General features: G+C 43.4%; 1 protein-coding gene across 2 annotated transcripts in view; it reads right to left on the reverse strand.

Moving 5' to 3' along the window:
* Nucleotides 1–228: 228 nt before the first annotated feature.
* Nucleotides 229–15,435, reverse strand: part of nktr (natural killer cell triggering receptor) — a 28,502-nt gene continuing 13,295 nt past the window's right edge. For both annotated transcript variants that reach the window (XM_079489997.1, XM_079489998.1), the window contains 9 exons: nt 13,950–14,178; nt 13,254–13,439; nt 12,056–12,143; nt 10,073–10,224; nt 6,816–9,587; nt 6,071–6,157; nt 3,852–3,911; nt 1,173–1,283; nt 229–359 (listed from right to left, as the gene is read on the reverse strand). In XM_079489997.1, the coding sequence (XP_079346123.1) occupies nt 311–359; nt 1,173–1,283; nt 3,852–3,911; nt 6,071–6,157; nt 6,816–9,587; nt 10,073–10,224; nt 12,056–12,143; nt 13,254–13,439; nt 13,950–14,178 (3,734 nt within the window). In that variant the 3' untranslated portion in view covers nt 229–310. The remainder of the gene's footprint in view (nt 360–1,172; nt 1,284–3,851; nt 3,912–6,070; nt 6,158–6,815; nt 9,588–10,072; nt 10,225–12,055; nt 12,144–13,253; nt 13,440–13,949; nt 14,179–15,435) is intronic.

A 15,435-nucleotide genomic window follows, 5' to 3' on the forward strand; every position in this document is an offset into this window, starting at 1 on the left:
TGTTAATTTAACTCTGAGAGTGTACAAATGGAACCAAATGGGTCCATTTGGTTCCATTTGTACACTCTCTGAGTTACAGACCCATAAGGGTCCATTTGGTTCCCAACTATCTCTAATTGAGCTAGGTACCCCCTGGAACTCCCTCAAGTACCCCTAGGGGTCCCCGGACCCCACTTTGGGAACCCATGGTCTACATGCTCCTCGTTCACGTGGTTGAGACACGGTGGTGGCGGCCAGACCTTGTGCTTGTTGTCGTCCCTCTGTTGTTGACGTCGACATGACAAACTGTCCCCTGAAGTGTGGCTTTTTTTCAGCTGTACCTGCTGCTTCCACTGCTGCCACTGGAGGAACGGTAGGACCTGCAGATCGGGGGTTAGAATCGACCGCATCACATTTAGATTGTTTCGAAAAAAAGGTATGTGGGATAAGCTGGTAAACATGAAGCGGAGATTTGAAACCGGTCACAAGGGAACAGAAACAGATTTCTGATCCATGCTATGCTACAGTACATGTGTACTGTATAGTATTTGGATAGTTGTGAGCTGCTGGATATGTATAGTGTTAGACCTCGTTTGTCTACTTAAGACTTTCCTTCTATGCTTGCACATGTATTCGTAGAATATTTGACCTAACCAGACCAATTCACCCTTTGTCAGTCTTCTGATTGGTCCCTGAGTGACTGACTAACCAGCAGGCTCTTTCTGCCTTGTTCCGCCCTGGTTCTGCCTTGTTTATATTGAATTTGCTAAAACATATTTTTTGGAAAAAACAAAAAACAAACATGATATGCCCTGCAGTCACCATGCTGCACCTGTGATGTTCCTGACACCAAGTTTAAAATAAGAATTGAGTGCATAGAATATCAATATTTTTTGTCCAACCACAACCACAAAACGGCAACCAATGGGTGCGAAGAGGGGCACAACCACGGGCGGGACTTGACAAAGGGTGAATTAATACATTGTCGGCCTGAAACCCAGGCCAAGCCCATCGGCTCGTGATGAAATTGAGAACTCTTGAATGCAGTTGTGGTATAGCTTTAAGGCTAAAACATGCCATGTGACTTTGGCCCACAGTGAGAAGAGAGTGAAGGTAAAAAAAGCAGCGCGATGACCTGCCACCTGCTCGGTGTCTGCAAAGCTGCACCAGGGACAGGGAGCACGTCGTCTTACCTGGAGCGGCGCTCCGAGCTCCTGTAGCTGTCACTCCTCCTTCGCCCTCGTCTTCTGCTCGCACTCCTCCGGCTACCACTCCGACTGGAGTAGCTGTCATAGGACTTTGACCTGCATTACCATAACGCCGGAGGAAAAGTCTACTGTTATTCGGGGGAAATGTGATCTAAATAGCATTTAAAATAATAAATAAATCGGAAACTAGCTTCAGTAGAAGCAACGATGGAACGTTGGCAGCATTCAGATGTATCAATGATTTATTTAATGATTTGTTTACATACACATCAGTCTTTTAAAACCCATTTTGGGGCGGGAATCCCTTTTGGTGTTAGCATTATGTTATGCTTTAGCTATTGAAAAATAGCAGATCTACAAGCTCATAGTGCGCCACTGAGTGGCGCACTACGAGCTTGTAGGTCTGCTATTTTTGAAAAATCGAAGAACGACTGACATAGAAACATAGCTTTTTCAGAAAACTGTCAGGATGTAGAAGACATTTTTAGAATCTGATCTCAGGTCAAAATGGGTTAAAGTTGCAATCCTTAAAAAATTTTGCCATCCAATGCAGTGTGCCAACTAAAATACCATAAATCAAACGATTAAACTACAATGAATATTTGCGCAATACGCATGTGCGCACGTGACATTAGGTGTGTGTGTGTGTGTGTGTGTGTGTGTGGGGGGGGGGGCACAGGTGTATCATTCTGATTCAATACATAATTCACCTCATGACAATGCAAGTAAGTATTTCTCCTCTCATAAAACACACAGTCAGACTATCTTCACTCCACATAGAGTAACCTTCCTGCAGTTTACATTGAACGCTGAGGCTGAAAGTTATTAGGTTGGATAAGATGAAAAATGGTGGATATAAATAGACTAAAGTAAGAAATGTCCCAAAACAAAACTTAGTTCCGATGCAGTAATAGGACAATGTTGTCATCGGTGCATCAGACATACCTTTACATCAGTGTTGTTTTCGTCGACTAAAACTAAGACGAAAAATGTTCATCGACTACCTTTTTTTCACTGACGAAAACTAAATGGAAACTACATGAAAACTAAGCTATGACTAAAACTAAGACTAAATATACTGACAATTTCATCAACAAATAAAAACTAGACTAAAATGTTAGGAGGACTGTTATGTTAGGAGGACTGTTATGTTAGGAGGGGACTAGTGGACAAGAGATCCAGTATAAGTCCTTTTACACTTGCATGCTGAAAATAGCAGATCTACAAGTTGTAGACTTACTTGCCGTACTTTATACCTCATACTTTAAATGCTTAGTATGAGGTATAAAGTACAGCAGCCATGTGTTCATAAAACAGAAAGATTGGGTATTGGGTAAGACTGACGTTATGTATCTTTCAGGACCTTTCACTGCTTCGTCTCAACCATTACTCAATGGCTCTGGTCTCAGACCCCGCGGTGGATATTTTGACATGCCGTTTTTTTTTAATGTTGCCACTACTGTTGGGAGCAGCCATAAACTAAACAGGTTCATCTCGATGTTCTGGGCATCTTTGTAATGTTAAGTGTTAGTAAAAAGCAGGTAAACGAGTAACGTTTGACTTGAGGCAGACTAACATCAGTCACTCTACCGTTCACTGTAGTAGAAGAGGTGCGCCTGGTGAGGGTTTAAACCCTGCAGCTATGTCGGCTCCGCCTACAGGAAATACGTAAGCTGCGACCATGAGACCCGTTTCTGAATTCGTCTATAGAGGGTCTACTCTTTGGAATGCTGTTGATTCTAGACTGAAAGAATCTCCATCTTTGCTAGTCTTTAAAGCAAACTACAAACAAACACTATTATCCAAAACATAGTAGTTTAATTCACAGTTGGCTACATGTGTGAGTAGATCTGCAGATGGGTTGTTATTATGACTGTAATATAAAATATTGCTTGTAATATATATATATATATATATATATATAATATATACTGTATATACAGTACATATCTATTTGGATGTATTACTGGTATTTTTTTGTTTATACCGGTATTTAATGTCTGATTCTTCAAATTAGGGGAAGTTCTCGATAAGCCTTTTGGCTTTTAACTTCTCCTGCACAATATTAATATGTATGGATTTTTTTTCCTGTTTTTAACCTTTTTTTATGTGCGAATAAATAAAACCTCAAACCTAAAAAAACTAAAATTACATTTAGGTAATAGTACATGACACGATGTCAACGTGGTAATTCTCTTAACCCATTTAGACCTAAGTTCGATTCTACAAATGTCTTCTAAATCCTGACAGTTTTCTGAAAAACCCTATGTTTCTATATCAGTGGTTCTCAAACATTTTCATGTCAAGGACCCCAAAAAATGTTATGGAATTGGCCGCCGACCCCCATCTGCAATTGTGTTGTTCCAGGGACCACCCAGTAGCAAAGATTTGAGTTAAAATATTCACTCTGTAATAATATATATATTCAAAGATTTGAGGCACATTTTCACGATTTTTCTAAAATAGCAGACGTACAAGCTCATAGCACGGCACTCGGTGGCGCGCTATGAGCTTGTAGATCTGCTATTTTCAATAGCTAAATTATAACATAATGCTTAAAACACCAAAAGGGGTTCCCGCCCAAAATGGGTTAAGAAATAATGTCCCTGTAAACCATCGCTGCATAATTATTTAAAGTTAACATAAGTAGAGAGTTTTACTGACCTGGATCTCCTTCGTCGACCATAAGAGTGACCTCTGGAATGGCTTCTGCTGTACGCCCGACTGATGGGAACAAAATCATTACAGGTGGTCAGTTCAGTCCTGCACTTCTGGACATTGTAATACAATATTGTACGCCATTTAATTAAAGCATGTATGATTCAGTTAGGATTACATTGCAGCAGAGGAGAGGATCACTGCTCCGGACAGTATGCTATAATACCCCCAAAAAACAAACGATATGGATGTTGATCATTAAAGCAGGGGTGCCCACACTTTTTGACTTGAGAGCTACTTTCAAAATGACCAGCTCGGCAAGATCTACCCACCAAATCAATTATTATACCATTGCTGAAAATAGTTTAAATATGTACCTGAGGGGGCTTCGGAATAGTAGAGTTTGTGTTACATTCTGTACAGTATAAGACAAATGCACTTGGAATGGGAAATAGAGGGGGAGAAATGTTTTCTTTTTTTTTTTTTTTTTTTTTTAATCGTTTTTTTCTCTTCAATATATTTAAATGAAATACTCTTTAGGGGCATGTCATGTGATCTACCTGCCTTTGTGATCTACTGGTAGATCGCGATCTACCTTTTGGGCACCCCTGGGTTAAAGCATGTACGATTCAGTTAGGATTAAATTGCAGCAGAGAGGATCACTGCTCCGGACAGTATGCTATAATACCCCCAAAAAACAACCAAAGGGGGAACACATTGCCCCAAAAAGTATTTGTTCTGAATGACAAGCGAGGCTTTGGAGTGTGTGTGTGTGTGTGTGTGTGTGTGTGTGTGTGTGTGTCTCTATACGATATGGATGTTGATCATTAACCTATTCTGGACGGGAACCCCTTTTGGTGTTTTAACTAAGCATTATGTTATACTTTAGCTATTGAAAAATCATTTTTTCATTTCATTTATTTATTTCGAACATATTAAAACATAAAAGAACAGGCAATGGAAATAAAGGAAGAACTAGATTTAAAATAATAATAAAACTAGAAATAAAACAAGGGATATCTAATATCCTTATAGTTTATGTTCGAAAAAGGGATAGGAAGAAGTTTAGTTAAAAACGTATCGGGTCCTACGCCTTCTTTGTGTATCAAAAAAATAACAAAATAAATAGTCAAGCATATACTGTACAAGACAGTCAAGGGTCAAGGTTGACCCTTGAGGACATACATTTATACACTCACAAAAACGTATGAACTACATACGTTTACAAGCTCATAGCGCGCCACCTAGTGGCACGCTACGAGCTTGTAGGTCTGCTATTTTTGAAAAATCTTAAAAATGCGGCACAAATCTTTGAATATATATTCTTTCAGAGCGAACGTTTTTTTTTAATTTCTACGTCAGGTCTAAATGGGTTAAAGGGTAAGACCACTTTTGTAGAGGTTTGGGTTGTGTAGTTACCTTGCCATGATGTAACTCCAAATGTGGACAAGAAATCAAAAATAATTTCTCCAGTGATTAGAAATTGATAATTCAAAATATGCTCCTCATTGACTTACATTGTACGCTGAAACAGCTCTCAAAGTCACTCTTTTAGTACGTAAACAAACACAAAGTTGTTTCAGACAATATAGAGCAACACCAAAACTCATGTGGTTTTATTTCTTCATAAAAATGTTAACTTCCTGTTGATTTGTCCATTTTTATTCAGAAGAAAACCCGGACTGGATCCATGGATCCGGATCCAGATCTTCATATAGTAAAATCAACAGGAAGTTACCATTTTTATGAAGAAATAAAACCACATGAGTTTTGGTGTTGCTCTATATTGTCTGAAACAACTTTGTTTGTGTTTGTTTACATACTAAAAGAGTGACTTTGAGAGCTGTTTCAGCGTACAATGTAAGTCAATGAGGAGCATATTTTGAATTATCAATTTCTAATCACTGGAGAAATTATTTTTGATTTCTTGTCCACATTTGGAGTTACATCATGGCAAGGTAACTACACAACCCAAACCTCTACAAAAGTGGTCTTACCCTTTAAGATCGGCCCATCCTGTAACGGAACGTTCCCAGCTCTCTGATCTCCTGCGATTTCAAACAGCTGTCCTGCTTTTACAGCATCTGTGAACACGACACCGACACTCCTCAGCTCAGCTCCAAGGGCATGGTTCTGACAGCACGTTCAATGAATGAAAAGAATGGATTTCTCCTCTGGGATCAATACTATAGATATCCACCCATGGAGAAGGTTTCAGGTTGTACCTGTGACTCCTGTAGCTGCGGTACGTGCTGCTGCGTGAGTGTGACCTTCCCCTGCCACGTCTTCTGCCGCGACTTCTGCTTCTACTCCTAACGGGGGAAAAAATTAAAGTTTTAACGTCACAAACTTCTATTCTCAGAGTTAAAACGACAGACACAAATGTCCCAGAAAAAGAATGTTCTTAACCCATTTTGGGCGGGAACCCCTTTGTGTTTTAAACATTATGTTATGCTTTAGCTATTGAAAAATAGCAGATCTACAAGCTCATAGCGCGCCACCGAGTGGCGCGCTACGAGCTTGTAGGTCTGCTATTTTTGAAAAATCGTGAAAATGTGGCGCAAATCTTTGAAAATATATTCTTTCAGAGCGAACGTTTTTCTTATTTCGACGTCAGGCCTAAATGTTCTTAATCTGTTAAAAATGTAATAGCCTTACTACATGATCCACATCATACATTCCACAGTCAGCAGTTAAAGGAGCATTCAGTGATTTGGAAAAAACCCTGGTCCACCCAAAGCCCAAACCGAAACTAGGGTTTTTTGACTCCAGGGGCTCACTGGGGACAGGGAGGACCTCCTTATATGGTCAGCACACTTTATAGCAGGGAGGATTATCCAAAAAATAAGAAAAATAAGTGATATTTGAATTAAGTGAAATCACTGAATATACCTTTAAGATTATAATAGCTAAAACCCTGTCGAATGTTGATGTAACAAAAAAAAACGTCCAATTGTTCCAACTTCTAACCTGGAAGAGTAGCTGGAGCTCCGGGATCTGCTCCTGGATTTGCTGTAAGAGCGGGACTTCCCTCTGGACCGGGACCGGTGGCTGGACCCCGATCGAGACTTCCTCGTCCCCGACGCCGTGGGGGACTTGTCCTCGCTGGAGCTGTCTTGGTTCCTGGGCCTCTGGTTAAGTCGCGCCGTCTTACGGACCTCGTCGAACAGGGATCCCGGTCGGACACGGCTTTTGCTCTTGATCTCCATCCTGACACTTTGGGACTTGTTGGGGGTCTGGTTCTCTGCAGCGAGTCTGCCGCTCTTCACGGTGATCGGCGGCAGACTCACCGACTGGAAAGCCGGCGTTCCCTTCAGAGGCCTCCATTTCATGTCAACGTTGCCCAGGCCTGCTTCGTCTTGCTGTCCGACAGCTCCCGTCACAGAGTAGACGGCAGGCGGTGCAGATTGCAGTTCTTTGTTCTGCGTCTGACAGACGGAATCACCATCCTTGCTCATCTTATTTGGAGAGATGGACGTGGTTTTCAGGGTGAGTTCAGAGTGTTTGTTGAAAGAATTGTCAGCGACGCGAGGTTCGACGATGGTCTCGGTGTCATGTTCTGGGGTGCATATATCCATATCGTCGTATGACTCGGCCTGATCTCGAACAACGGGCAGGTTGGGACTGTTCACACTATTTCTGTTAGATGACTGCCTTTCTGAATCTGCTTGTTTGGGGTTTTCATGGACTGCCGTTTGTTGGTTGCTCGTTCTTTCCTGATGTTCTCTTCTGTGAGATTCTGTCTGCACTGAACTGCTCTGTTTGGGAGGAGAATAACCTGGGCCATTCTTATCCGGGCCGTCAACACCAGGGGTTCTGCCGGGCCTTTCTTTAGTGATTCCTGCACGGCTGTCCATCCCTTTTACAAGCTTCAGTTCGAGACGTTTCTCTTTTTGGGATTCATCTTCGTCTTCTTCCTCTCCAAACTCTAAAGGTGGCTGCCAATGAAAGGTTTCTTTTAACTTCTGATGTTTGGATCTCTTTGCCTTGTCTTTAGTGCGACGAGACCCTGACTTGGACTCACCCCTCCGCTTGTGTTTATGCTTCCGTTTGGCCTTTTTCTTGCTCTTATGTTTCTCCACCGCTGTGACCTTCTGAGGGGTCTGCTCTGATTGGCTAAGGGCAGTGGCATTCCTGGGAGGAGCCGGAGCGATTGCTCCATCTGACGCTGCAGTGTTTCTGCTGGTCTCACGTTCAGACTCTGAACTGGCCTCGCCCTCCTCTTTCTCAGAGATGGCTGCTGCCTTGCTTAATGGCACCTTCTCAGCATCACTTTCAGAATCCCATCCCACATGGGCAGAAGATCTCTTGTTACAAGGTTCATTGACTTGAGCTGCCATTTTCTGTTTTCTTGATAGGCTATTGGTACTGCTCACTTGACTAGCTTTATCACCATCACTGTCCCATTCCGTCTTCAAGTCTTCCAAAGGACAAGGATCAGGATGCTTTGCCCCCTGAGATTCCTGAGGGATGGCCTTCTCTTTCAACGGCCCTAATGAGTCACCTCCCTTGGAGCAACTTAGACTAGGACTATGGTCGCTGTTCGTGCCACCCTCTGACTCCGAGCGGGGCTCTTGACCATCGGGAATTGAAATGTACTTATCTACATTTTTTATCCTCCTCAGAGAGCTGTAATATTTTTTCCACTGCTTGTCCAATGGCTTTTTTTTACCACTGCCTTTATCGTGTCTCTTCTCAGAGCCCGACCGGCTGTAGGAGGACGACCTGCTGTCATACAGGCGAGGGGACCTCGACCTGGAGTCACTTCTGCTCCTCGAGCGACTGTACGAACGGCTCCTCGAGGACCTGCTGTGTGACCGCCTTGTGGGCCTGTGGGTCTTATCGGTCTGACCATATCCAGCCCGGGAGCCCCCCGAGAGGCCAGCCGATGTGGCCAAAGACTTTGTGTTTTCAGTAGAACTGACGCCTGCTTGACCAGTGGATGGCAGGACGGCTGAGGCGGGCTTCGACTTTATTTCCGGAACATGAACGTAGGTGGACTTCCACGGCTTCTGGCCTGGTTTCCAGCGTGACGGTGGAGGACTGTCACTCAGTGGAATCACAGGGACAGTTTCTGCTGCTGGAATATTAGGGAGTCTTGGGACAGGCGTGCTTTTGCTCTCTGGGACCTTCTCTGTTCCTTGGACCGAGGCCTGAGGCTTTGGCTTGCTTGCCGTTCTGCTTCTCGGGGATCTGGACAGATTCTTCCGCCTGGATCGCGACACAGACCTGGATCTGTACCTAGATCTGGTCCGGGACCTGGACCTAGAATAGGTCTGAGATCTGGATCTAGACACGGAGCGACTTCTAGAACGGGAGGGAGGACTCCTGGACCTGGAGTAAGACCGGGATCTCCTACGAGATCTGGATCGGCTGGCGGTGTAGGACCTGGAGTAGGACCGCGAGTCTCTCGAGGACAGCGAGGACCGCCTTCTCCTGCTACTCGAGCGTCGATGACTAGAGGTCGAACGAGACGGAGAGTGGGATCTCGTGGTCTTTGACCTCCTCCTTGAAGGGAGTGGTCTTTCACCCTCTGGAGGGTGAGGCTCAGGGCGTTTGTCCTTGGTGCTCTTCTTGCTGCGTTTGCGTTTTTTCGCCTTCTTCTTGCGTTTGGCTTTTTTCTTCTCTTTCTTGAGAGGGCGCGGCAGACTGGATCTCTCGGAGCTGTGGTCAGAAGAGTGTTCTGGTGACTGGGACCACGCGGAGTCGCTGCCGTCGTCCCATCGGCTTTCGTCATGCAATCTGTTAAGAACAATAATAAGTCGAGCAAACAAATTACTATAGAACGTTTAAATTGTGAATAACTTTGTTATCATCATCATTCACTTCAAGAAACCATAAACATTTACAATGTTACATAAAAAAAAAATAAGATTTGTAAAAATGTGAATGCAAAGGATATTGTTTGTTTATGTTTATTAAAGGACCCCATTAGAGACACATGACATGAATGAGCCTCTAGTCTTCCTGGGGTTCTGAACAAAGTACATACTACAACCAAAAACTTAAATTAAAGTGTGTGTGTGTGTGTGTGTGTGTGTGTGTTTGTATGCTGCCCCGTTCAGAGTTACAGACCATTTGGAACCCCCCCACCCCCCCCAAGAACCTTGAGGGTCCCTGGACACTACTTTGAGAACCACCGTCTTAGATTTGTTTAAATAACACACTAGAATCGTATCATAAATGGAATCGGATCGGTTAACATGAAAACAGCTTGTCAGTCATACTTGTCTCCTTTGCTCCATCGCTCCACGCTGGGAGGAGGCTGGTAGACCTGGGTTCTCTTCATCTCCTCCTTCCAATGGGGAGGCGTCTCACTGCTCCCACGCTCCTCCACAGACGCAGAGCGGGATTTAGACCTCGTGGGAGTATGGTATCTCTGCAGATAGAGAGAGAGAATAAAAACAGGTTAAAAGGTTTAACACAAATTGTCAGCCATTATCTTATGCGCCACAAAGGTAACAGAGGTTGTGATCATTTGCAGATTGCCTCATTTTTCCTTGAGGGGTTGTGGGTGTGATTATGGGACATTTTCACAATGTAACGCATTCTTCACCCCTGTGTCAATTATCTAATATGATCCTGGGCTCTACACACCCTCCGCCAACCTAGTCCCCATATATGGGGGACATGGGGAGAGCAACGGACTTGAACTCATGCTTCCTTCCTGCCTGAGTGTCCAAGTTGCTCCTTTACACCTGACAGGGGGGAGTTTCCCTGGTTGGACGTAGCGCGCGGAAGGAACACGTTATTCCAACCAGTTCCTTCAGGCGCCCCAGCTGGCCAGGGGGAGGCAGTTTAGAGACCAGGATTACTGCATGTTATTGTGAGGGTACCTACCCTAGGGGACACGGGGAGAACATGCCAACCCCGCCTCGGGTATGGGCACTGATGACGCGGAGGAGGAAACACGCCGCCAGCACCCACAGCGTCCCGAGCGGGAATCGAACCCAGGATCTTCTAGCTGTGAGGCAACAGCACTACCAACTGTGCCACCGTGCCCCCAATCTTAACCAAAGTTTATGTTTTTGACGGCCCATCGCGGTCCCGTCGCTAGACGCGTTAGAATTAATCATACCTCCCGTTGTTGTCGATCGCCTCGGGGGTGTTTTGGCTACATCTAGCTACTTCAGCTGGGCGCTCTGATTTAATGGTCCTAAATACCCCCGGGCGTTCGGGGTGACCTCTTAAACCCCAGGGGGGTCAAGGGGGAAAATCAAAAATATCGGAGTTGGAACCGGAGACCAATTGGGTCTCTATTTACCCGCTGAGAGCTGTTCATGAGGTGGACAGCCACAGCGGGGGCAATGGGGCTCAAGGTTAGGTACAGGTACAGGTACCACCGTAAATTGAGGCAGGAGAACAGAGGGAAATTTCAGGCAAAATAATAAATACAATTGCCAATCTAAAAGCTCACAACAGGTGAGCCTGTGGATCTGCCATTTTTACCGAGATGTTCTCCTATTTTAGCCCGTATTTTGCAGAACGTTCGCCATAACATGGTCAGAATAGAGATATAGGGGCTCATGTGGTTAAAGGACAACTTTCGTTTTTTTCAACCAAGGTTCATGTTTTAGGTTGTTATTAGAGAAAGTAAAAGATGAGTGTTATTTTTTTTTCATTTGCTGCTTTCTTTCGTTTTAGGGATTTTAGCTGTCTTTGACAGGGGGGCGGGGGCATTCGAGCATGGGGCTAAATATGTATTTTTTTTACAAAATATCATGGCGATTTCTTTTTTTATTATTTACTATAGTCCTAATAAACCCCAGGAAATTACATCTGGCCACAAAAAAATCCCAGGATCTACTGAATGTGAAGGTAGCCTACTGGGGGGAAGCCACACTGTGTGTTATAGGCTCAATATGTCAGTTTGACACATTCAGTAGATCTCGTGATCTTTTGTGGCCAGATGAAATTTCCTGGGGTTTATTATGACTATAGTAAATAATTAAAAAAGAAATGGCTATAAAATTATGTAAAAAAATACATATTTAGCCCCATGCTCGAATGCCCCCGCCCCCCTGTCAAAAAAAGCTAAAATCCCTAAAACGAAAGAAAGCAGCAAATGAAAAAAAAATAACACTCATCTTTTAGTTTCTCTAATAACAACCTAAAACATGAACCTTGGTTGAAAAAAACTAAAGTTGTCCTTTAAGCTTCACAAGCAAAAATGTCATGGACAATCTAGCTTGGGAGACATGTCAGCGTACCATCGTTCCTCTGCCTTTGATCTTCCGTCCAGATTTAGTGACCGCTGGTTTCACGTCACTTGGAAGAGATGATTCTTCTTCTTTGGTCCTGAAATGATCAAGATGAACATTTAAATCACATTCACCGCTGTTGGCGTACATTTACGTTGAGTCTAAGCCAACGATTCTACAAATGTCTTCGAAGACAGTTTTCTGAAAAACCCATGTTTCTCCGTCAGTCGTTCTAGAACATTTTCATGTCAAGGACCCCCAAAAATGTATGTAATTGGCCGCCGACCCCTCTCAAAATATGTTGTTCCAAGGACCCCCCAGAAGCAAAGATTTGAGTTGAAAACGCTAATATATTAATATATTCAAATATATTCAAACATTTGGGCCACATTTTAACGATTTACAAGCTCGTAGCGCGGCACTCGGTGCCGCGCTATGAGCTTGTAGATCTGCTATTTTTCAATAGCTAAAGTATAACATAATGCTATAAACACCAAAAGGGGTTCCCGCCCAGAATAGGTTAAGAGCCGATGACGTAAATTTACATCATGGGGGTCTTTTTGGTTTCTCCCACTTGCTTGGAGTAGTAAGGTGACGTATATTTTGACGTTTATGACAGTGCCAATGCAAAAGTTTCTATTTTTATTCGTAAAATGCGAACAAACACTACATATAGTGGCGACTACAGAGGTGCTCTTTGGAGAGGGTTTTTTAGTTTCAATGGACCCTGATGAAGGCCCAAACACTTACGTAGGTCAACAGCGTTTTGTAACCCTTGTTTATGGAATAACGGATTTTCTACTTGAACAGAACAGTTGCCTTGGACCTTCTTTAAGGTCCAAGGCTTTAAGGTCTTCTTTAAGGTCCACTACCATAAGCCCTCAATGAATTGCATTGAATTGGGCTATGGGGTGTTGTGCTAATTTCCATCACTCAAAAATACATTTCTTTTGTATATATCCTCTCTTCATAATCTAAATAGTATCCCAAGGGGCACACTTTACTACTTATTTCGATGGAAATAAGCAAATTAGCACAAAAACCCAACCCCCCCATTGAGGGCTTATATTAGGGGAAATAGCCAATAATGCACTTTTGCACAAAATAACACCTGGACCCCTTTGGTGGGGACGTATAACTACAAATACATGTAAGAAAGCCTTCTAGCATGGAATTCTCCTTTAAGGTACTTAAAAATAGAACTCACATCTCTGGCTTCTCTTCCTGAGCTGGCACGTCTCGTCTCAGCAGGAAGCGGTTCTCTGGCACGGGAGGGATCTCTTCTAGCCGAACCACAGGCTTGCCTCTCTTCACACCTTGCTCCTGCTCCGGCTCCTTCTCTTCCTTCTCTCCAGCCTCTCCCTCTGCCGTGACCGCCTCTCCCTTCACGGGACTGTGGGAAATGCAAGGGCAACATTTAATTTGCCTTATTTGTTTGCTTTGAAATTACGTTGGGAGCTTGTAGATCTGCTATTTTCACTAGTCTGTCCCGCAGAGAGACATGATAGAATGTCTCTTTTGGGTCTCGAGCAAAACATTTTTTGGGGAACCACTGGTTCTAGAACTCTCCAAAACTGACAAATTCTGGCATCGGGTCAGGCTTTAACCCATTTTGACCTGAGATCAGATTCTAAAAATGTCTTCTACATCCTGACAGTTTTCTGAAAAAGCTATGTTTCTATGTCAGTCGTTCTTCGATTTTTCAAAAAATAGCAGACCTACAAGCTCGTAGCGCGCCACTCGGTGGCGCGCTATGAGCTTGTAGATCTGCTATTTTTCAATAGCTAAAAAGCATAACATAATGCTAACACCAAAAGGGGGTTCCCGCCCAAAATGGGCTAATGTTGCAATGCAAAACAAACAATTCTGTAATTGTTTTGACAATCAACAATGATGAAATAACCTTTGGACGGAAGGTGCAACGACGTCATCGTGCTTCTCCCTCTTCGACAGTCTCCTTCTCTTCCTGGTCCGCTTGCTCTTGCCGTGCTTTTTATGCTTGCGATGTCGGTGCTTTTCCTCCGCCGATTCGCTCTCGGACTCGGTGGACGAGGAGGACTGAGAGGACGTCTTGTGGGAGTTGAGGGATGATTCTGCTGAATGGGCAGTTCTTTTCCTCTTGCCTTTGAGTACTGAAGTAAAAATGACAAACACGCATGTTATTATCTCACACAACAATTTGGTAAAGGTTCACTTAAGGAAGACATCATTTGTATTTTAATAGCAGATAACACTTAATTTGCAAGAAGACGACGATAAACCTTTCTGTGAAACGTCCTGAATCCAACCAGACAATTGGCTTTTTGATTCAAGAAAACATTGCAGAGTTAACACTGTTAAACCCATTAAAACCAGGAAAGCATCTGTGCCATTTATTTAGATTTTAGCGTTGGCTATTCAAAGATAGCAGATCAAGCTTGTACATCTGCTATTTTTTTATTTTTTTTAATAAATCTTGAAAATGTAAGAACTTTAAAGATGGAGTGCCACAATTTTTTTTTCTCCAGTTTTCCAGTGTCTATGAGGTGACAGTACTTCATTAGACACCCTGGAGTCGGTTTTATGTACAATGATGTATTAACTTTGTATTTAGGGTTTCTTCCTGGAGGCTGAACCCTTGACAGTCAAACAGGCCAATGAAATAAACAGTAATATAGTGACATCACATTATCAGCCCCTCCCCTAACCCCTCCCCCTTTATCATACAACTACAGCTGTGGGTGCGGCTTCAGTTCAGGTGGATCACCACCCATCACCACCCACCAGGCAAACCAGGCATACTTAATGAACTGGTGGGCGTGCCCACATAAAAACAACATTTTAACAAATACTGTACACTTTTTGGAAAAAAGCATACCTCCTTATATAACAATAAGACCTGATGATCATGTTTTAGGGTGGAAAAAAAGCACGGCACTCCATCTTTAAATTATTTAAAAGGCATTTTTTTAGACTCAGTCTCAGGTCATAATGGGTTAAGAACACAGCCATGCTGTGTGCCTTTGGGACCTAAATGCACACCTAAGGAGGTGATGACAAGTTCAAACGCTCAGCAGTCATTCTCAGGGTGGGATTACATGGCACCACAAGACAGAGAGGCTTCGTCCTGCCATGTTAGAGGCAATGAAAGCAGTTCTGTTAAGAGTTGGAAAGGCAGTCAGCCGCCAGCTCAGCTCCACACCGATAGCATCGGTGACCCTCGTTAAATAGCAGATCCAGTTACGTGCCCCTGTTCTAATGCCAGGCGGAATGTCAGCAGATAAATGCCATCCTCTTTACGGAATCGACACAAAAAATGACCCAGTTACATTGATAGGCAACACACACAGCCATTTTGCTCTACTGGGGATGAAGACAAAACAGAAAATAAAAAAAAAAGGCGTGAAGCT

Source organism: Electrona antarctica (genome assembly GCF_951216825.1).
Source record: "Electrona antarctica genome assembly, chromosome: 20".
Classification (NCBI taxonomy): Eukaryota; Metazoa; Chordata; class Actinopteri; order Myctophiformes; family Myctophidae; genus Electrona; species Electrona antarctica.